This window comes from Leucopleurus acutus, assembly GCF_964270905.1.
Source record: "Leucopleurus acutus genome assembly, chromosome: 15".
Classification (NCBI taxonomy): Eukaryota; Metazoa; Chordata; class Mammalia; order Artiodactyla; family Delphinidae; genus Leucopleurus; species Leucopleurus acutus.
In genome coordinates, this window is record NC_139157.1 from 25,365,050 (window position 1) to 25,389,506 (window position 24,457).

The 24,457-nt window shown below is 40.8% G+C and overlaps 1 protein-coding gene across 5 annotated transcripts in view; it reads left to right on the forward strand.

The window, feature by feature from the left end:
• Positions 1-24,457, forward strand: part of NHSL1 (NHS like 1) — a 238,315-nt gene that overhangs the window by 182,401 nt on the left and 31,457 nt on the right. For all 5 annotated transcript variants that reach the window (XM_082855973.1, XM_082855970.1, XM_082855974.1 and 2 more), the window contains exon 3: positions 21,573-21,700. In XM_082855973.1, coding sequence (XP_082712099.1) covers positions 21,573-21,700 — 128 coding nt within the window. The remainder of the gene's footprint in view (positions 1-21,572; positions 21,701-24,457) is intronic.

Below are 24,457 nucleotides of genomic sequence, written 5' to 3' on the forward strand. Positions count from 1 at the left end.
TTTTAAGGAAGAAATACTATCGTTTAATGTTAAACAGGTTGGTGCTTTTTCTTAATCATTAAATGCTCATTGTCGGAGCTGTTCTGTCAGTTTTTGTGGGGCGCTCAGCTCCCCTCTTGAGGACCATAAAATACAGAGGGAAATGATACAGTGAATACTAACAAATGAATAACTAAGTGTTGTAAACATTTGCTTATGTTAAAGTAATGCACAGATGCTTACTGGTCAGTAGAGTGGTTGAGGAAGGCACTTTTTTTACGAAAAAGCTAAGCTTGAGTTAGTACATAAAGGTAGATAATAGACACTACTTAATACGTCTTTAAGAATCACTTCTTTGCTATGCCAGGAGTTTTTAAATGAAGAGACAAAAGGTCGTGGGTCCCCAGCTTTGAAGAGCTGAGCTTGCTGTCTGGTGTCAAGACTGAAGTAAACAGACAGTAGTGTAATGCAGACGGGCGTGAGGTATGCTGGGCATATAGGGGAGAGCTCGGTCAGCCAGAACAGCACTGGGAGACCACCACTCTCCCATTCCCCCGCTGCGGAGGAGATGGGCTTTCCTGGTGCGTCACACAGCATGTGGAGTACCTGCAGCAGGTGGTTTCCATTCCCGTCCAAATAAAGCAGAGATCTTTTATATTTGTTGTTGGGGGCTAGTCTCTGGAGAACTTGATAGAATTTAGTGACCATGCTCTTGGATCAAATGATTTGGTTTTGTTGATTTATTTAGTTACTAGAGATTTAGGTAATGACTTATTGCTAACAACAGTACAAACGTGTACCCATTTGTTTTTGTTTTTTTATTTTTGGCTGTGTTGGGTCTTCGCTGCTGCGCACGGGCTTTCTCTAGTTGTGGCGAGCGGGGGCTACTCTTCGTTGCAGTGCGCCGGCTTCTCATTGCAGTGGCTTCTCTTGTTGCAGAGCACGGGCTCTAGGCGCATGGGCTTCAGTAGTTGTGGCTCGCAGGCTCTAGAGCGCAGGTTCAGTATTTGTGGCGCACAGGCTTAATTGCTCTGCGGCATGTGGGATCTTCCCGGACCAGGGATTGAACCCGTGTCCCCTGCAATGGCAGGCAGATTCCCACCACTGCACCACCAGGGAAGTCCATACCCATATTTTAAGAGTATTTTGATATTTGGGTAAACAGGATATCTGGCTAGTAATGAATAGTGAATTTTACTGAATTTCCAGAATTCTTCCCTTTTAATTTCCATAGTTATTTGAACCCTTCATGAACTTCATCAGAGTTAGTTGTGATGGTCAGTAACCTTTATCTATCTAAATTTTTATCTAGGTAGTTTTTATATATATTGAAGGGGCCACAATTCAGTGGAAAAAGGGGACTTGAGGGATGAGGTGGGCTCGCTCAGACTCAATGAAAGTTTCAGATTTTATTTCTTCACAACCTGTAGGCCTCATTTGACAGTTTTAAGATTATTAAAGGCTGAAACAAACATGTTATTTTTCAGCCTTCATTCCCCCAAAAGGCCAACTTGGGAGAGAGATAAACATACTTTTTCATAGTATGTTTAACAGGCAGTTTGGTTACTGCATCTGTGTTAACTCCTGCCTGAATTAGTTCACAGAACGTCTGTTGTTGGTATCAGAAACCGTCTAGTCACAGCTCTCATTCCTGAAGAAATATATTTTAGCAGGTCAGCCTACTCTGTGGCTCTAGAATTAGGAGTGCAAGCACAGGGTGGAATGTTGGATCTGGCCTGTGTTAACTCAGAGTCAGAAGGTTATGTTTATTGTACCTGGAGAGATAAGAATTGGGGATTTACACTTTGAAGAAATGACTATTTGTACCAAGTGATTTAAAACAATAGTGTGTGTGTGTGTGTGTGTGTGTGTGTGTGTGTGTGTGTGTGTGTGTGTACAGACCAACCTGTTTAACATTAAAGAGTGGTATACCTTTCTTAAAATTATGGACAAGGTTTCCAAGTAGTCCCAGCCAGGTTTCTCTGACAGTTCGTGACACACAGACTTTATCTAAGGGTCACTGCATCTACCTTTCATTGTCAAGAAACCACCTACTAGTTGCATTTTGACTTGGACAAGTAAGTCTGTTCTGGGAAGGGCTGTGGGGATCTCTGGATTTGATGAGGGGGCTTGGTGGTCTCATTTGTCTACATTGGGCTGATGGGCCCCTGGGATATCCCAGGTGCCCTGTGGTTTTGGTTATAGAGTCTCCTCTTGGGGGTCCTGTGGCATTTTTTACAGAGCTTTCTGGAAGACACCTTTCTAGGCATGACCTGGGGGATGTTGGCTGAGAGCTCTCTCTCTTGCAATGATACATCTGCTCACCACCCAGACAGGCTCAGGACGAACATCTGCTTTGCCCACCTTGTGCTAATGACAATGAATTTTTCATCTTTTTCTTTTCTGTCACTTTTTAAAAATTATGACATAGAACACAGACAAATACATAAGACTTGTACAGTTTAACAAATAATTATAAAGCAAACATCTATGTAACTATTATTACTCTGGTCAAAAAACAGAATATGACCTGAACTCCAGAAACCTCCTGTTGTTCTTGCTTTCTAGTAGGAAAAGCCCAGGTTTCACGAAAAGTGCATGGGTCACATCTAGGTTCACGTCCTGCCTCTGTTATGTACTAGGAATATATTATTTGAGTTTAATTTTGAGTGCATCTCTTTAACATTTTGAGCTTTTTTTTTCATCTATAAAATAAGATCATAATATCTGTTTTCGTGGGAATAAAACCAACTTATTTATATAAAGTGTCTCAAAGTACCTGCGCCTCAATGTGGAAGCAGTGTTTGTAGAAAGAAGGGTGCCTTTTAAGTGCAGTGGAATACAGACAGAACTTTCAGCCCTCTTTCCCAAAAGGCTGTCATGATTTAGCTGACACTTCCTCTCCCAGCCATTATGCTCCAGGGATGTACAGTGGGGAGGAGGAAGAGAGGAAGAGAACAAGGAGCTTCGTCAGATGACAGTGACAGCCGTCGACACTTGTGCATTTCATCCACATGAGCAAGATTCCTTTTCCCCGCCTCCCCATCAACCTCTGAAAGATGCCCAGGATGCTAGAGCTAGAAGGGCCCTCCCCGGTCCTCTGGTTAATAAATCCCCTTTCCATTTTGTAGATCAGGACCTATCAGAGTTAAGGGATTGACTGACAGCTGCTTTGCCGTTTATAAATGGCTCTGCCCAGAACTCCAAATCAGGTTTCTCAGCCCATGCTGGCCTGTTCTGATCTCAGATCCCAAGGGCCTATCTCTGACGCCTCTTCAGCTGCCCTCAACTTCCAGAAAGGTCACTGGGACAGGGCTTACACGGGGAATCCAAAGGCTCACGGCAGACTGGGTTTCTTCAGCCAGTTAATTTAGGAAATGCAAAATAGCCTAAGGTGGTGGCTTCCCTGTTGCTCATGAAAACTTCTCTTCACTCATTCCTGATTTCATTAAAAGTCAAATATGTTTAAGAGAAATAAAGAAAGGAGGCCTCATCATGAGACATCACGTGTGACAAACATCTGTAACCATTGTTTCATCTTAATAGCATTTGGTGCGTATTTTTAGGGCAACGGTAGGTCATGAGTACCTCGATGGACTTAAAAAAAATAGTAATAAATAGGTTATGAAAGCGACAAAGGAAAGAAAGATAAGGGAAGAGAAACATTAAGTATACCAATGATTTAGCACTTGTAGCCAGTTTACTCCTTGCCTACTTCTGTACTTACATTCTTCCTGAAGAATCCTTTGGTAAAATTGATGTGCGAAAGGAGATGGTTAAATGTCACTGGTTAAAGAAGGATTGTCTTTCATTTTTTTTTATAAGAAAGAAACATTACATTACACTCATTCATGGAGAATTTTAACTTATTTACTAGTTTAAACAAAAATAGGCATAGAATTGAGGGCAGGGCAGGGAGTGGTTTGTTATTCTGGAAAAGCCACTGAACAGAAGTAGGATGTGTAATTGTCTCATCTTTCCTGAACCACAGAGGCATTGACATCTTGTTCTGTTGTCAGTAACTGTTCTGAAAAATGAGTTAGGAGACCAGAATTGTGATTCCAGTGCTGCCAGTAGCCCATGAGGCGTTGGAAAATCATATACCTTTTTTTAAAAAATAAATTTATTTTATTTGTTATTTATTTTTGACTGTGTTTGGTCTTCGTTGCTGCGCGCGGGGTTTCTCTAGTTGCGGCAAGCAGGGCTACTCTTCTCTAGTTGCGGTGCGCGGGCTTCTTATTGTGGTGGCTTCTCTTGTTGTGGAGCACGGGCTCTAGGCGTGCAGGCTTCAGTAGTTGTGGCACGTGGGCTCACTAGTTGTGGCTCATGGGCTCTAGAGCGCAGGCTCAGTAGCTGTGGCGCACGGGCTTAGTTGCTCTGCGGCATGTGGGATCTTCCCGGACCAGGGCTCAAACCCGTGTTCCCTGCATTGGCAGGCGGACTCTTAACCACCGTGTCACCAGGGAAGCCCCATATCCCATTTTTGTACTTGGCTTCCTCCTCTGGAAAACAATTTTCAATCTCCAAGTTCCCTTCTAAGCTCCAAAATTCTGATTGGCCTCTTTTAACTGTTTAAGAGTGATATGCAAAGTTTATTAACACAAAGATACAATTTATGGCTGAACACAAATACTGACAAATTGAATTGTCCACAAATCTAAGTTTGTGGTGACATAAAAGTTTCTAAGTGCACCCAGCAAGTGAGGCACTGGTCTGGATGTTGCAGCAGAGTCAGAGATAAATCGACATGGCTGCTTTCCTAGTTTACACCTCATCAGAGAGAGAAGTGTGTGAGTAACTCACAAGTTTGATAATGGTGGTATCACTGAGCCACACCCTTGTCCATGGGTGTTGTCTTTAAAACAGAAATCTAATCATGCCTCTCATTAATCATTTTTTACCAGCTTTCCACCATTGGCAGGATAAAACCTAACTCCCTTAGCATCTGAGAACCCTCATTACCCCTGTTTGTCCAGCCTCACCTGACAAATCACCCTTTCTCCCCCATGCTTCTCTCCTCCTACACCCAAGATCTTTACCTTGTGCCCTTACACGTAAGGATAAAGTCCTTCTGTTGGAACCCTGGCTTGTCTTGCCCTCCCTTGCTTTCCACCCCACGTCTCAGTCCACTTCCTCTCTCTTCTAAACCACAACCTCTCACACCTGGCCAACTCCTGTTCCCCTTGTAAGGGTCATCTGGTTGATGCTCGGGTTCCCCCAAAGCTTTCCTGGACTCCTTCGGGCAGACCTGGGCATCCCTTACCCACTTTTCTACACATGCCCACAGAACCTTACACCCCTCCATTAAACTAGTAATTGTGTTCACATGTTTATCCCCCCACCTGACAGCAAGACCTTTGGCAGCAGGACCTTTTCTTGTCATTTATGTGACCCCAGTGTGTGGTACTGTAAATACTCTTGTATTTGTGGAGGTCCTGGAAAGGTCATCTCGAACTCACGAGGAAGATCAGTCACAGAACAAGTGGTGAGAACACGGGAGTGAGGAGATTGGAGATGGAGAGAGTGCAGGGAGAGGAGTTGTGAAGGTTGAGCCTGGAAGGCTTTGATCTAGGGGGCTGGAAGGAGAAGTCAGCAAAAGAATAACTGGGGAAGAAGAGAGGAAATCAGGATGGGGCAGTGACCATGGTGCTCAGGGATGGGCAGAGTCGGAAGAGAGGCTACTGAATTGGTCAGTAGGCAGTCATTGGTGACCGTCAAAAGAGTGGTTTCAAGGGGGTCTGTGGATTTAAGAAGCCAGGTTTCACGAGATAATTGTTTTAACAAGCAGAAAAATAATACAAGTAATATTTTTTAAGAAATAAATGATGTCAACAAGGCAAAGAGAAAAAGGACAGTATTTTGAGGTGGTGGCAGGCTAGAAGTAGTAGTAGTATTTGTTTTAAAAACTAGAGCCAATTAAAACATGGTTGTAGACAAAAGAGCCCACAGGAGGAGAAAAGGTTGCAAATATAAAGAGAGAATGGGAGCATTCCCTGAGGAGACAGCAGGCAGTGAACGGGCGCAGGCAGAGGTCAGGTTTCGACTTCTAGTTCCCAGACAGGACTGGGGAAATGGCATTTTGAGATGGAGCAAAAAAACACTGCATTTGTTTATTAAGGGGTGTTGGAGTCTTGACAGAAAAATGGCCCCCACTATGTGGCTAGTTCCTTGGTGAGAAGGGTGACTTCATTTGGAGCTCTCTCGTTCAGTGCTTGTGAATTTAATTAGGTTGACTTTTCAAAGACAAATGGTAATGTTATTAAAGACTTTTTTTAATGTTTAGTATTTCATTAGACTTCCTTTGGAATTTTTATCCTTAGGGAAAGTTGCCCAACCTGATGAAACAATGGATTGAATTCTCTATTGAGAAAAGAGAAGTGCAAAGACAAAAATTAAAAATTAACGGAATGGGATGATATACAAAGGTGGCGGTTTAACTTCTGTTGTTTGATTTGATGCCACAAAAAATTTTTTTATAATACTAACTCTCTGGGTATGACAACCCTGAAAGGGTAGTTAACCTGTGAGAGGGAAGTCAGATGCAAGAGCAAAGAAAAAGGAACAATCATTGCTTTTTCAGTGGGTAAAGAGACCTGTTGCCTTTTTTTAACGGTAAGCAACACACAAAAGATAGAATAGCAAAGACAGTCATTTAAATGATCCAGGTCTCAACAAAGCACTATGGATTGTTTAAACAAAAGGCTTTTTGTTTTGTTTTTGTGTCCATGGTCAGTCTGCTGTTTCAGCAATTCCATTTTAATTCCTGATAAAGTGAGTAACTTGAGTGGCTGCTATATTTCGCCCAGCGCAGCATAAAAATGCTACATTGAAGGTACTGTGGATAAGGTTCGTTATCATTCCCTGAACAACTGAAGTCCCTGGTGTTCGTTTAGAATCTTTGCAGGCTATTTGATATTGAGTAACCTTGGTGATGCTCCACGACTGCCAGTGATAGGGCTTTTTCATTCTAAAGTGAAATGAGATCACCTCCAGTTTGGCTGTGCTCTGGTGGTGCTCAACTAGGGCTTGCAAACTCGCAGCACCTTCCCATTTAGCATGGGCACCAGAAAGCTTTCACCTTCATTTAAATCTGATTTAGTTCTTCAAGGCTCCTTAAATGACTTTGGGTATGTGAAGAGAAGAAATGTTAAAAACCAGTTTTCTGCCATGGCAAATAACATTTGAGGAATAATTCCTTCCGTGGTTTGCAATGAAAAATAAAGCTAACAGTTTTATCCAATGGTATAAGTCTTAATATTTAATTCCTGCGTTTTGGGAGGTTTTTATTCCACCCTAATAGAAATGAACCATAGAGGGAGAATAACGGTCAAAATGACCTTTTTTTGCCCTTCTGCATAAGTGAGATTGCCTGTGGTGTTTCATGTCAGTGAAGGAGATACTGGTCCCAGGGTATGGAGCGAAAAGACTCTTTTCAATGCCTTTTCAGTATATTAGCAGATTCATTTCCTGTGTGACTGTTGAGCTGATGACACCACATTTTCCCATCCTGACCCCTTTATCTCCCCAAACTCACTAAGGAGATTGAAATGAGAAGTCATTTGGAATAGTGCCAAAATGAGTGTTAGGCGTATGAATTCAGCAATCTGCTTGTCATTCCCCCCCTCCTTTGGCAAAACCCATCCATTTCAAAGGTGGCTTTTCTGACCATCTGTCTTCTACCTTACTCCTTCCCAAAACTTTTCTGGGAGCTTTCCTGTGACATCTGTTCTCTCTGGCCAGAAATCTTTGGGGGAGTTGGCCGTGATGGAATTAATGTTTTCATGCTGGATTTGGTCAGTGTCCCTGAAGTTGTACCAAGACCAAATTTTCTTGTATAGATAACCCAAATAGAGCACTGAGTATCATCTTCCCTACCTGCTCTTCCCTCATCCTCTTATTTCCTGAACATATATGTGATTGGGACCCCTTCCCCCTTAAATTCTGTGTTGCTGCTGGCCCCAACCCATACCTGCCAGTTGTGCTTAATAAACACTGATGACATGGGTGGTGTACCAGATAGATAGGCAGGTCCCATGCCTTGGGTAAATTAAGATGGAATGTATGGCCAAAGATAAAATACACCTGGGTGAGGGATGGGGACGGCCCTTCTGTCACATAATCACAGTACCCTTTCAAGTACTGATGGTTCATTCATTTAATGAACTCCCTGGCCACCCACACTGAGTAAATCATGTCTGGCTTAGACACCTTTAGGAGGACATTGGCTTTTACTTTCAGGGCCTGGGAAGCCACTGGAGAGGTTTGAGCTCAGGAGTGACATAATCTGACTCATCATTTTTAAATGGTTAAATCTTGTTCTGTGTTAAAAGTTTGCAGTAAAGGGATCGGGGTGATGCAGGACACTGGGCGGAGATACCACTGTAATCAAGGGAGAGGCGGAAGCAGCCTGAGTCAGGGAGCTTTGTTTAAAGCCGAGCTGATGCGGTACGTTAAAATAACAAGACCTCTTCAAGCGGTTTAAGGGAATCTTGACCTGTAAAGTACTTCTACAGGAGCAAAATTAAAGCTTTTTCTGAAAACAACAGTATTCCTTAGGAACCGAAAGTAAATACCAGATATAGCATTTCTCCTCCTCCTGCAGTGATCTGTTAAATTCTTTTGTCCTTTGTTTCCTGTTTTCCTCTCAAGTTATTCTGTTGGTGAGTGTGGATCATCTGTGACATAATAAAAGCAACAGATTAACTCTCTTTTCCCCTCGGGCCTTTTATCATTTCTCACCTGGAATATGTAGGAGATCTTAAACTATGAAAATTCCTTCTTCGGGAGCCTCTCCTCTAAGTGGAAGACTTTTCCTTTTATGTCACACCTACCCCAAATGGTTGAATGGATTTCACATCAAGCACCTTTAATATTGTTTCTCCTTCTCCGTGGCTCCTTTACCTTCCTCTGAAACAGTTTTCTCCTCCTGTGGCTCCCAGACCAGCAGTAGGAACATCACCTGGGAACTTATTAGAAATGCAAGTTCTCGGGCCCCACTCCAGACCCACTGAATCAGACACTCTGGGACCCACTGGTCAGCCAAGTGGTTAACAAGCCCCCAGGGGATCCTGATGCCCCTTAACTGGGAGAACCAGTGCTCCATAAATTGTCACGTGAACTTGTTTAATCAGTCAGCTAAATCGTAAACACCTTGAAAGTTGTACCCCTTCAGTTTCACTAGCTCATCGCAAGCTAGGGTTCAAACACACAGCTGTTGACTGTCGGAGTTTGAGCCCTTGACTGTCGCCATTCATCTCCCTGGCTGTTAGCAGAAGGTTACTTGAGCAAACTGATTCATCTCCTTCCAGGACGCTTCCTTCTCCTTGACACGTGGGTGGTGGTTGGCATATTTTCTGATTGGCCGTCTCTTTCTTACCTGCAGTTAAACAGAGTATACTCTAACACCTGGAACATTTTGTCTCAGATGCACCATTAAGAGAGGAGGTATTTCAGAACTTTTAGGGAGACTTGGGCTCCATCATTAAAGCCATATATTTTCTCCTTTTCTTTTTTATTTTATCGTACTTTGGATGCAAAGTATCTTTGACGTGACGATTGATAAAGAAGTTGTCTTATGGACTCAGATATGCAGTTTTTGGAAGATAAATTTGGATATAATACTTCATATATAATAATATGCTTTTATATCATTGTAAGTATTGCTGTATAACTTCATATCAATTCAAACTCTTACTCTTAAGCGGAGAGGGCAGAAAAGGATGAATCATTAGTGTAATAGTAAACCAAAAAGGCATATTTATTTGGAATCTGTTATTTTAAATTGCTGTCAAATTATCTAGGACAATATCCATTGAAAATATCTATATTAAGTCCATGGTGTCTTTAGATTTAACATAGCTTTTCAACTCACTTGATATGCTGCAATTAACTGAATAACTTAAAAACATTTGACCATTTATAGTCTCTTAATTATGTTCTAATTTGTTGATTCTTAAAGACGATTTAAATAAATTGAAGTACAGCTGTTCTGAAGAAAAGAGTTTATGGAAAGTCCAAATGTAATTTTGGAAAATCCAATATACATGACTGGCAAGGCAGAATCTGAACTACAGTATCAGTATGATTTCTTTCTCTTGCTCAGGATTGCCAAACCCAATAAATTAAGGTACTAGAAGGCTGATCCCTTCTATTTTAAAACACATTTTGGGTTGATTTTCATTAAGAAAATAAGTTCCCTAATGTTTACAGAGCATAATATTTGAGTGCAGTAAATTTTTCCTACATGCTTATTACTTGAAAGCTCGAACTAGAATCTTTAGCTATATAAGATCTGATACAGCTGTTGGACTGGGATTGATTATTGATTTTCTTCTAAGTATATGTTTGTAGTCTTCTGTGTTCTCAGTTCTCTGGTACCGGACAAAGATATGTAATAGAACTGGCGTTTGACCCTGTCATTGATAATCTGATGGATAAATAACTGGGATAGAAGTTTGGAAACCTGGATCTACCAGAAACTTAAAACACTTGTGTTTTATAATCCATAAGACAGGTATAATATCTGCTTTCCTTCAATTCCCACAGAAATATTTTACACACAAATCAAAATGATGGCCAAGGGCTTTCGGTTTAGAAAATAACGCATTTATTAAGTGTCATCAGGAGTAATGGCTTTAAAAATCAGTGATCTGGAAAAAAAGAGTGTTTTAGACTGTGGTTCATCACAGAACATTCTCACTGAAGCAGTACATCATGACCACTATTTATAATTACCTTTGGAACTGGAGTCCTCCCAATTGTTAATGACCTTGAATTATAGGAGGAGGATTATGAAAGATTAAATCTGTTAAAAAGAAACCACGTTTAGATTTTAAAGTATGGTACATCTAAATGCTGTTCTGTTGTAAAATACCAACATTGTGCTTTTGACCTGAATGTTTCAGCACTTTCCTAGCAGTTCATGCTCGTATACACCACCACTATACATATAACCTGAAAAATGACAAAATAATCTTTCTTAACTAGTCCTTTTGGCTTTTAATGCAGCAGTGCTTGTTTTCTTTTTTTTTAAGTATAATTAATTTACAATATTGTGTTAGTTTCAAGTGTACAGCAAAGTGATTCAGTTGTACGTGTGTGTGTGTGTGTGTGTGTGTGTGTGTGTGTGTGTGTGTATGCTTTTTCAGATTCTTTTCCATTATAGGTTATTACAAGATAGTGAATATAGTTCCCTGTGCTATACAGTCGGTCCTTGTGGTTCACCTATTTTATATTTAGTGGTGTGTATATGTTAATCCCAAATTCCTAATTTATCTCTCTCCCCTACCCCTGCTATCTCCCCTGCTATCCCCTTTGGTAACAATAAGTTTGTTTTCTATGTCTGTGAGTCTATTTCTGTTTTGTAAGTACATTCATTTGTATCATTGTTTTTATATTCCATATGTAAGTGATATCATATGATATTTGTCTTTCTCTGACTGACTTACTTCACTTAGTATGATAATCTCTAGGTCCATCCATGTTGCTGCAAATGGTATTATTTCATCCTTTTTTATGGCTAAGTAATAGTCCATTATGTATATATACCACATCTTCTTTATCCATTCATCTGTCGATGGACATTTAGGTTGCTTCCATGTCTTGGCTATTGTAAATAGTGCTGCTATGAACACTGCGTCTATCTTTTCGAATTGGAGTTTTCTCCAGTTATATGCCCAGGGGTGGGATTGCTGGATCATATGGTAACTCTATTTTTAGTTTTTTAAGGACAGCAGTGCTGCTCATTTTAAATACTTCCTTTATCATTGCTTTCTCTTCTTACTCAGACAAGCTAACGTTCAGCAAACCTCACTTGTTTCCCTTTTAGCGTCCACTCATCTTACCACAACATTTCTTTAGGGAATAAACGACGAATCCCTTTTTCTTCCCACCTTGCATTCAATTTCTCTTTCTCCATCCCCTCCTTTTCCTTCTATCTTTCATTTAAGTAAGTCAGAATTTAGTAACCATTTAAGTTAAAAACTTTGTTCTCTCAGAGTATACTTCAAAGTCTTTATAATAAATTCATGAAATTTTTCACTTATAATTGTCTCTTATGGAATTATAAATACGAAAACATTAATTATGACAAATTATACAAATCAATGGTAAAAATGCCAGTGTGCTTTTACTAGCATCACTAGGTGATTTACTTTTCCTCATACAGGTAACGTTCAGGCTCTTATTATGGTTTAGTTAGAATTTATGTATTTGAGTACTGTTAGCTGAGTCATAGCATCTGGAGGAAGGTGGTAAATACAGGTGAGATCATGTCACTTCTCTGTTGGTAGTCTCCAGAGGCTACCCTCCGGCCTCGTGGTGACAGCCAGAGTCCTTACAGGAACCTCCAAGGCCCTATGTAACCTGCTCCCCCTTTACCTGTCTAACCATCTCCTATTGTCCTTCTTCTTCACCCAGCCCAGATCACTCTTCCCTCCAGCTCTTTCTTAGGGTGATGGAACCCACTTTCTTCACTCAGATGTCACCACTCAGGTAGCCCTGCTTCAATACCACTCCCTGTGCCCTTCCCTGCTTTATTTTTCTCTTAGCACTTAGGACCTTCTTACGTATTATGTAGTTGATTCTTTTTACTGTTTGTTGTCTGTGACCTCTTAGAGCATAAGCTCTATGAAGACAGGGATTTCTGTTTGTTCTGTTCACTGTGGAATCTCCTGTGCCTGTAACAGCACTTGGCAGGTAGTAGATGATTCATAAACATTTATGACTTAACAGATAAATGTGGCATGGGGGTGCTTTCCTCTGGACTGTACCTGAGGAACCGAGAAAAGAGAATTGTCTTAGGGGTTGATGACTTCTTCTAACTTCGATCCTGCCTTTTTGGCAGTAATTGCTCCTCTACCTCCTGACTCCTTTTCTTTGCTATTCTTTCGTTAAAAACACCAATTGAACCTGGCACAGCAGAGGATCTAAGGAAGTATGTGATATGGTTTATAATATTGAAGAGTTCAGGCTAGCATGGAACGTTGTAGTAACTAGGGAAAGCTTTGTGGAAAAGGGGATTTGAAGTAAACCTCAAAGGATTTTGATTGAGCTATCTTGAAGTAGCACAGTGCCTTGGGTTCCCTGTAAGCGTGGCGGTTGCCACTGCCGGCCAGTAGACCCTGGATGCCATCGTCTATAAGAGGGTTTGGGAACTGATGATGGTAATATACATTATATATTAATATGTATAATTAATATAAATTGAAGAATTTATAAAATAACTTCCAGAAGGGATCAAAAGATTTTCTTTTTCTTCTTAAAATTCTGAGTCTGCTAATCTTTTCATTACCCATTTGAGATATGCAGTGTTTTCACCTTACAGACCTGCCTTCCCTTTGAGGAGAAGTTAAGAGTCCATCTCTAATCTTAATTTTAGTAGACCTTAAATACCAACATCCTTTTAGATGAACATTTACTTATTTCATTTTGTACTCATGTTTTAGTTCTTGTTGTTATGGAAATGTAAGTATAGGGGAAAAACTATAATAAAACTAGTTTAACATCTTTTCTTTCTTGGAAAGAGTTTAAGGAAACTAAAACCCAAAAGTGAATGTACCGATTTGCTAGATAAAGGCTAATGTTATTTTATACATAATTAAGGGTGGTACAGAGAGATATGAAGGAGGGTAGTTTCTCGTCATAAGCAAGTTGATACTCTCAGGAAAGAGCACCAGCTTTGGGGCCAGAATACCTGGATTCTAATGTTGGCTCCACCAATTGGAGCAGGTTTCTTTTTGGGTCTCAAGGTTTTCGTATGTAAAATGTGGATAATTGTTATCCCCATCTCTTGGGCTCATTGTGCAGAGTAAATGATTTACTGTATGTGAAGTGCTTAGAGCAATGGCTTGTTCATAGGCAGCCCTCAATCAAAGTCAGTATTATTAATACGCAGCAGTTAGTATGTCTGCTGAGAGTTGTTTTTACATCTCGCCTTTTCCTACTACAAAGGGTAACTTTTCTTGGGACCTTAGAGATTGGGCCTGAAGCTAACAGATGTTTCTTACCCAGAGTTGCACAGCTCTTCAGTAGCCAAACGGGCATCTCCAGATGCCCAATTCCTGTCACAGTTTCTTTTCCATGATGCTCTAAGATTTCTGCCAAAGGCACCCCTGTGCCATTTCTTTGAAGATCCTTATGAATGTCTTTCACACCTTAGCATCTCCTGGTTCCACACTGGGTTAATTTCCTAGGGCTGTGATGACAAAGTACCACAAACTGGGTGGCTTATTAACACAGTAGAACTAAAAACAAAAACAGTAGAACTTTATTGTCTTACACTTCTGGAGCCTGTAAGTCCGAAATCAAGGTGTTGGCAGGGCCATGCTCTCTTCAACCTCTAGTGGAGAATCCCTCCTTGCCCTCTTCCAGTTTCTGGTGATCCCACATGCTCTTTGACTTACGGCAGCATAACTCCAGTCTCTGCCTCTGTCTTCACAAGGCTGTCTTCCCTCTGTGTCAGTGTGTCTCCGAATGGTCCTGGTGTCTCTTTTTCCTCTTCTCATAAACATCAGTCATATTGGATTAGGACCCACTCTAGTGATCTCATTTTAACATGCTTACATCTGGAAAGACTATTTCCAAGTGAAGTCACATTCATAGGTACCAGGGGTTAGAACTTCAGCATATCTCTTCTAGGGACACAGTTCAACCCAGCACACATACTTTCAGATCAGAGAACCTTGATCCTTTTCTGTCCTTGCTTTGGTAGTTACAATATATCAAATACATTTACCAAGCACCTGGCTGATACTCTTTCAGTGTAAAAATGCCCCTAAGTATAAGGCTTTGTCTTACATGAAACTGATTAGGTTTGTAAATTTTGTAGTTAGATTAATTCAAATATTTGTGCTCTGTTTTTGGATTGAGAGGAGTTAGAAATAAATGTTCAGGCCATTGACATTAAGAGAATCCCCGTATAAGTGTCATACCGACTTGGGAAAAGCAATACAACCTCCTGATGTTTTGGTAAAGACGTAGCCAACAGCTTGGTCAAAGTGTAGAATCTTAAAGAACTGTGTAGGGCTTCCCTGGTGGCACAGTGGTTAAGAATCTGCCTGCCAATGCAGGGGACACGGGTTCGAGCCCTGGTTGGGGAAGATCCCACATGCCGCGGAGCAACTAAGCCTGTGCACCACAACTACTGAGCCTGTGCTCTGGAGCCCGCGAGCCACAACTACTGAGCCCACGTGCCACAACCACTGAAGCCCGCGTGCCTAGAGCCCGTGCTCCGCAACAAGAGAAGCCACTGCAATGAGAAGCCCGCGCACCGCAACGAAGAGTAGCCCCCACTCACCACAACTAGAGAAAGCCCGCATGCAGCAACGAAGACCCAACGCAGCCAAAAATAAAGAAAATAAATAAATTTATTAAAAAAGAAAAAAACAACTGTGTAGCCAAGCAGGTCTTGTTATGGAATTGCTTACTGGCTTTTAGAAGTGGGAGAGTTTGGGGCTTCCCTGGTGGCGCAGTGGTTGAGAGTCCGCCTGCCGATGCAGGGGACACGGGTTCATGTCCCGGTCCAGGAGGATCCCACGTGCCGCGGAGCGGCTAGGCCCGTGAGCCATGGCCGCTGAGCCTGCGCGTCCGGAGCCTGTGCTCCACAATGGGAGAGGCCACAACAGTGAGAGGCCCGTGTACCGCAAAATAAATAAATAAATAAATAAAAATAAAAGTGGGAGAGTTTGAGGTAGTTATGGTTTATGTGGTAAATGCTGACAGCAGTGACTGTTTTTTGAGCACCCTCCAGGTGGAGTGTTCTGTGCAAAGTCCTGACACACCCTGACCTAGTCTCTCACCTTAAAGAGCAAAGTACTGGGAAATATTTGTTGACTGATTCTCATGATAGCTTCCCAGAAGTACTGTGCCAGCGCTAGAGGTGGGATCTGAGTTTCCAGAAGGTTAAAATGCTGTCCCCCAGGTCTCACAGGTGGTGAGCGGTGCCTGGTTTGTCCTGGATTCCAGACACTCGGCGGCTTCCCCATAGAGCTCCTCCCAAAGGTCAACGCCCTGTTACTGAAACACAGCAGGGTAGCTTTTCATCGCAGATTCCACATCGGAAGCCTCTCAGTCTCATTCAGGAAGGATTGGAAGTAAACACTTAGTAAGTGTTGGGAGAATGGGTGACAAGAATCTGGAAAATCATAGATTCAGTGTTGTCCCTCTTTTTGGAGGAGTCATTAGAGCTGGTGTGGGATAGTCTCATTCTCCCCCTTGCTTATGAGGTAGGGTGGCCCCTCCTTGTCCCCTCTGAAGTTAGGTATGGCTGTGTATGTGGCTTGTTGTGTCCAAAGAAATAGGAGCGGAAGTAAACTCTGGTTATTGCTGGCAGAAGTTCCCAGAGCCAGTGTGAAATGCACATTCTCCCAGCGCTGCTGCCTGATGGGCCAAGCACAAGCTGAGAAGGACCTTCCCTCGGCCTGGTCCCTGCGTGACTGTGGTGAGCAGAGCCCCCAGTAGCTCTGCCTAGACCAGGAGAACATGCAGGAAAGAATCTTCTTGTTGTATTAAGCCACCGGGATTTTGGAACTGTCTGTGACTGCTGTATATTCCAGCTCATTGTCACTAATTCAATACATTTAGGAGCAAAACAAAGAGAGTGGAAATTCATCAAGGATTTCCAGTAGAGAAAGTGATTTTGAAGATAACTAAATCTTCTTGCAGCAGACTCTCTCAGCATATATACAATATTAAAACAGAAAGTCTAAAGAATAGTTTAATATGTGAAGGTTTGGAGGACAGAACAGTATTAAATTCACAAGATGTTCAGGTAACCATCTCATCCTATGACAGTATTTTTTGCTTCTATATTAAAAACTTTGGTCTACCAAGGTGTTCGTCCATTGTTCTTGCGCTAAAGAAAATAGTTTGACATGAAAGGAAGGAGGAAGAAATTTGTGGCTGGGAAACCAGAGGACACAATAAACAGTGACACCTTTATCCAAGTAGTACTGTGAGAACAATAGCATGGTTTTACTCTTAATTTCTGTTGCAAGAGACGTATGTGTTAAAGACAGAGCTTCTGTTACATTTAGTATCGTGTTTCCCTCCTGTGGTTACTGGCATAACCTGGCTTTAAATTATGCTTTGCCTTGCTCTTACCATCAGTTCAGTGTTTGAAAAGTCTTTGTTTATTCATGATGGCTCGTACTCACTTACATCTCACTCCACAGACAATAAACTCAGTTTTTAATGAACAAAGCCATGGTTTAGAAACTGAGAGCCATTGCAACTTGACAGGAGGAAATTTTCCTAGATTTCCCGTAGAGTTGGAATAAGATAAATGGCAATGGAATTTGATGAGTTTACTAGATTGCAGAAATCTGATAAGGGTATAAAAAATTGGTCATCTGCCATAAGTTTATATGGACTTTTTTTTTTTTTTTTTTTTGGCTGCGTTGGGTCTTCGCCGTTGCGCGCGGGCTTTCTCTAGTTGCGGCGAGTGGGGGCTGCTCTTCATTTCAGTGCGCAGGCTTCTCATTGCGGTGGCTTCTCTTGTTGCGGAGCACGGGCTGTAGGCGTGCGGGCTCAGTAGTTGTGACTCACGGGCTCTAGAGCGCAGGCTCAGTAGTTGTGGCACACGGATTTAGTTGCTCCACGGCATGTGGGATCTTCCTGGACCAGGGATCGAACCTGGGTCCCCTGCATTGGCAGGTGGATTCTTAACCACTGCACCACCAGGGAAGTCCCTATATGGCCTAATTTAATCTTAGACCAGCATCGTGTTCATTTGATATGCTACTGTTCGTTATACTACTATTTAAATATTTTTGTGACATAAACTTAATCTTGGGGGAAAAAAAGGCATTATCTTTTAAACTAGGCTTAACAGGTGACACACATTGGAAATACTAATAATTGTGAGCCTTTCATGCTTTTAACTTATGGATAATAATTTTACGATATTTTGGTCTTTTAAGATTCAACGGGTATCGAGTTATTAGGCTACTTTAAATTTCTTTTTAATTAAAAAATTGTAATTGGAGTGTAACTGTTGTACAATATAGTTTCAGGTGTACAACATAACGATTCGATATTTAAATACGTTACTAAACAATCCTAATAAGTCACCATACAAAATTATTACAGTATTGTTGACTGTATTCCTTAGACTGTATATTATATCCCTGTGACTTATTTATTTTATAACTGGAAGGGGTTTTTTTTTGGTTTGTTTTGTTTTTTTTGTGGTATGTGGGCCTCTCACTGTTGTGGCCTCTCCCATTGCGGAGCGCAGGCTCAGCAGCCATGGCTCACGGACCTAGCCGCTCCACGGCATGTGGGATCTTCCTGGACTGGGGCACGAACCCGTGTCCCCTGCATTGGCAGGCGGACTCTCAACCACTGCGCCACCAGGGAAGCCCTATAACTGGAAGTTTGTACATCTTAATCCCCTTCACCTATTTTGCCCAACCCCACCTCCCTCCCCTCTGGCAGCCATCCACTTGCTCCCTGTATCTATAAGTCTGTTTCTGGTTTGTTTTGATTTTTAGATTCCACATATAAGTGAAATCATACAGTATTTGTCTTTCTCTGTCTGACTTATTTCACTTAGCATAATACCCTCTAGGTCCATCCATGCTGTTGCAAATGGCAAGATTTCGTTCTTTTTTATGGCTGAGTAATAGTCCTCTGTATGTTTGTGTGAATATTGGAGTACATATGTCCTCTTGAATTAGTGTTTTTATTTTCTTCAGGTAAATACCTAGAAGTGGAATTGCTGGATCGTATGATAGTTCTATTTTCAATTTTCTGAGGAACCTCCATACTGTTTTCCATAGTGGCTGCACCAGTTTACATTCCCACCAACAGTGCACAGGGGTTCCTTTTTCTCCACATCCTTGCCAACACTTGTTATTTCTTGTCTTTTTGATGATAGCGCTTTGCTTATTTTTAATATTATTGCAAAGAATATCAGAACTAATATCACCTTTAGAGATGATCTAGCCTAGCAGTCCCTTGCAGAGGAATCTTTTTCAAATACATTCTTACATGGTACCTGGTACGTGAAACAGATTTTTTAATATTATAAACTTCTATAATTTGAGACTTGTACTTTTCATAAGGTCAGTGGATGAGGGGAGAAAGGATTATTCTGAACAGGGAAAGGACTTAGTTGAAGAGGCCCTTGGCCTTCACTTTGTATTTTGTTTTGTTTGGCAACTGTTGGAAAGCGCTGAACTACGTGATAAGTAGCTGCCAGTGGTAATAGGTTTTATTGGTTTGTTTTACAAGGTTCACCCTGAATCCTTAGGCGACTTCAGTTTTATAGGACTACAGAAAAGTTAATTTAGCAATACAAGTTAATGACATGTAGAACTATGGAGCTGTTATTTTTTATCTTAGCTTTAAGATAAAAAAATAAAATCAAATATTTACAGAATCCCAGAACTCTGCACAGAACACTGTTTGAAAACTAGCTGTCATGCTCCAGGTAACATCGCTGTAGAACGAGAGCATAGAGTCTGGTTGTACTATCTACTTTTGCAGAGAGATTGTCAAATATTGGAGAAAATGGTGAAAGTATTTCTCACTGAAAAGGGTTAGGGTTAGTAAATCCTCATTTTTAAAAGTGTGTTCTGGAAGTTTCCGAAATTTTTTTTTTAATTTTCTCTTTTACTCAGTATTAACAGTGGTTGCCAGCCCACACATTGTTGAGCCCATAAGTAACTGAAGTAGTGGGGTTTAGCTCTCTTATGATTATTATATCATTAAATTATTAATTTTTAAATTAGTTTGGCATTCTAAAAGAGCCTCGTGACTATTTCCGTGGGACTTTTAAAAAATCTGATTTATAGTTTTGGTTTGGTTCTCTACTCCCACTGTGAGGTAGATAGCACAGGAGAGTAAGGATTTTTTTATTCTCCAGTTGCAGAATTTTTATCCCTCCACTAAAGCAACTATTAATCTCCTCTTTGAAGAAGAAGCTTAGCTCCTAGTGTTAGAAGGGAACTCTGAAGATGCCCTACTTTAGTTCTGTGCCATTAGGCGCATGGTTTTGTAAAGCTGTGCAAAGAAGAAACTTGTCCAAAACCAAACACATGTCACCTTCCTTTACCAAGCTGGATATTTAAAGGAACCCTGTGGGGAATCCTTTTGCAAGGCAAATGCTCCTCTGAGGTATCTGGGTAATAGGAGAGCTCCTGGGGCTTTGAAAAGCCATTAGAACTCTTCTTTCTGTGCTCACCCCCACCAATGGGAGTTATCAATGCAATGGTTTGTTGCTCCTTGAAGAGAATCTCTAATCTCTGAGCAGCCAGTGGTCCTAGTCCCCCTGCGATCCAGGGCTGCTACTTACCTTCCACTCAGTGGTGCCAGGCGTTCCTCCGTGGACTGGAAGACATCTCAGACTGCCAGCCAGCTTGTACTGACTAAATTCTGCACAGTGATTATAGGCTGTTTAGCATCAAAGTTAAATTGAGAAGTAAAAACAAAATGAGAGCATTATAATCCATGATTTCTCTTGTCACTGCCAGCTAATCAGTCTAGAAAACAAGACTAGCATGAGAATTGCTTGTGTTTTTTGATGTGGAATTACTTAATCAATTGTTTCATGTCAAAAATTATAGTAAGTATGGAAACCAGTATGGAGGTTCCTCAAAGAACTAAAAATAGGGTTGCCATATGATCCAGCAATCCCACTCCTGGGCACATACCCAGACAAAACCCTAATTCAAAAGGATACATGCACCTCTATATTCATAGCAGCATAATTTATAATAACCAAGACATGAAAGCAACCTAAATGTCCATCGACAGCTGAATGGTTAAAGAAGAGGTGGTATGTATATACAACAGAATATTACTCAGCCATAAAAAAGAATGAAATAATGCCATTTGCAGCAACATGGATGGACCTAGAGATTATCATAGTAAGTGAAGTAAGTCAGTCAGAGAAAGACAAACATCACATATCACTTCTATGTGGAATCTAAAATACCACACAAATGAACATATCTACGAAACAGAAACAGACTCACAGACATAGAGAACGGACTTGTGGTTGCCAAGGGGGAGGGGAGTGGGGGAGGGAAGGATTGGAATTTGAGATTAGTAGATGCAAACTATCATATATAGGATGGATAAACAACCAGGTCCCACTGTATAGCACAGGGAACCAGAGTCAGTACCTGGTGATAAACCATAATGGAAAAGAATAAGAAAAAGAATATGTATGTGTATAACTGAGTCGCTTTGCTGTATAGCAGAAATTAACACAACATTGTAAATCAACTATGCTTCAATAAAACTGGAAAAAAATTATGATAAGTAAGACCTTGGATTCAAATTCTGAGTCCACTGCTTACTTGTGTAACATTACACAACAAGTGATTTAATTACCCTAAAGCTGACTCAGAGGGCTGTTGTGAGGTGTAAAGGTAATCCCTTTGAAGTGTATTAACGTGGCATGTAGAGTGTGGCGCTGCTCTACTAATTCGTAGTTCTTTTTACCATAATTTTTATTATTAATATTGTCATTATTTTGAAATTGTGTTATGCGTAGAGAAATATTACTAGGAAAGGTAAGTAAGGAGGATTAAACTAATCCTGGTTCTTAAAGCCCTTTCTCCCCTCCCCGGCCTGTACCCCTGCAGAATGTGATAAGCTGCGGCAGGATGGCTACCGAAGTTCTCAGTACTACTCCCAGGGACCCACCTTTGCAGCCAACTCCAGTCCATTCTGCGATGATTATCAAGACGAGGATGAAGAACCAGATCCAAAGGTAAGGCTCCTAAATGTAACAGAGGATCCTGGACTGGATCCCAGAAGAGAAAAAGGACATAAGTTGGAAAAACTGGTGAAATCAGAATAAGTCTGTTTTTTAGTTAATAGTATTATCCCACGTTAATTTCTTAGTTTTGGCAAATGTACCATGATTATGTAATATGTCAATATTAGGGAAAACTGGGTGAAGGGTACACAAGGAATTCTCCATACTATCTTTACAACTTTTCTGTAAGTCTAAAATTAGTCCAAAGAAGGTAAGTTCGGGACCCAAGGAATTCATTAAAGGGACATAATCAGTGTATTGATTGCCGTACAATATTCAATAAATTACATGAGATATTAAACACTTTATTATACAATAGGCTTTGCATTAGATGATTTGCCCTAACTGTAGGCTAATGTTAAGTGTTCTGGGCGTGTTTAAGGTAGGCTGGGCTAAGCTGCAATGTTCGGTAGGTTAGTGAATTATATACATTTTGACGTTTGTTTTCAACTTATGGTGGGCTTATCTGACAAAACCCCATCATAAGTTGAGGAAGATCTATACAAAGAAGGTCTTTTATTATAATAGGAAAAGCAGCTATTTCAAAATTGATCTAGCCTATAATTTTAAAAACTCACTTTTCTCTTGTTGGTGTGAGTAAGAAAAATTAAAATCAGAAGATGAATTACATGGTGAGGATTTTGTTTTGTTTAGATTACGTTTTTTCAGCTTTATTGAAATAGAATTGACAAATACATTTTTATATATTTAAAGTGTGATGATTTGACATACATGTGCTTTGTGAGACGACCATCACAATTGGGTTGATTAACACATCCATCACCTTCACTACTTTAAACACAGAATTATAATTCATTTTTTATAAAGTAGTTATTAAGCATCTTCTGTGTGCCAGCGACTCTTCTAGGTGCTGGTGATGTAACAATGAAGCAAACAAAAGAAATACTCGTACTTGATGGTGCTTTGATTTGCTGGTGAGACACCGAGAATAAATAAGCAATGATGCTGTACTAAGTGACGTGTGCTGTAGAGTAAAATAAAACAGAACAAGAGGTTGCAATTTTAAATTAAAGGGGTAGGCCTTCCTGAGCAAAGAGGTGATTGGGATTAAAAGAGTGAGCCATGCAGAAATCTTGGAGGACATTCCAGGAAGAAGCAGCAGCCAGTGAATAAATGTTTCTTAATGTATATAGCATTTACCTGCTACTACAAAATGCGAAGATTAATAAGATATCTGTACTTGCCTCAAGAAACTTAGAGCTCTCAGGTAGGGAGAACTCACCAGAATGAAAACTTCTACATGTATTAACATGATGCAATAAATGTTTGTCATATAGTGGCATTCGAAAGAGAAATTCTTCTGACTTGGGCAGTCACGAAATGGGGAAGGGGTTGGGAGAGGGTGAGGTGTGTAAGAAGAACATTTATAGACTACTGCAACAGGCAAGAAGTCCTAAGGACCTCGAGATCCAGAGAGTGGCTGTGAATGGTGAGGAAGGGGGAAGTTAAAAGCTAAAGTTACGAGATGGTGTTATTCTAGGAGTTAAGGAGACAAATTTCGAGCGTTAGCTCTGCCACTTGCTGCATTTCTTTGGATGTATCACTTGGGCCTTCAAGGCATTCATTTCTTTATCTAGAAAGTGGTGAGTGGAAAATTGTTCTCTAAGATCGGAGCTGTACTTCTGCCCAAGTTAATTTTAAAAATTAACACAATACCAATACAGTAAGTCCCCTACATATTAACGAGTTCTGTTCCGAGAGCATGTTCGTAAGTCCGGTGTGTTCGTAAGTCCAGCAAAGTTAGCCTAGGTACCCAACTAACACAATCAGCTATATAGTACTGTACTGTAATAGGTTTACAATACTTTTCACACAATACGTATTAAAAAAAAAACACAAAAAATAAAGAAAACCTATTTAATATTACAGTATAGTACCTTGAAAAGTACAGTATGGTACCGGCTACATCACCGCTGCTTTTACGCTTGCTTCCGGACAACCTGGGCTTGAAATAAAGATACTGTACTACCCTACTCTATACAGTACTGTACAGTAAAGTACACAAAAGCATAAGCACTTGTGGGGGATGCACGCATGTGACAGTGTACGCCAGATATGTGACTTAAGTGATTGGATGTGTGAACACGGTTCGCATCTTTGAAAGTTCGCAACTTGAAGATTCATATGTAGGGGACTTACTGTAAAAAGTTGAGTAGTTTTGTTCTGTTTTCGTTTGGAGTTATTTTAGGGGCTGGGAGGAGGAGGGCGAGGACTGGAGAAACTGAGTCCAAGGTTCCTACCTGGGAAAGCTGTAAAACAGAAGAGCAGTGGTGGGGGAAGGAGAACCGGCCTGACCAGGTATTAAGACATAAAGAGTCAAGAATCACTCCAGTGTGGCATCTGGATATACAGACCAATAGGACAGAATATTAAAAACAGACTGTAAAGTCCAGGAGTAGACCTAAATCTTTAGGGATTTAGTATATGATGAAGTTGGCGTTTGAGATCAGGTGGGAATCCATTAACTGTTACGAGGGGCTCCAAGCTAACATCTTATGGTCTCCACGTTAAGACCAAGACCCCTAACTACAGTCATGTCCTTAAATGTCATTCTAACAGTTGGGATCATTTTAAACATGATCCCAACTGTTTAGAGGGAAAATTCTACTGGGGAAACCCTTCACTTTGTATTTCCAGGTGGGCAGTGGAGGTGGGGCTATGGTGAGGAGAGCAGTGAACTATAGAGAA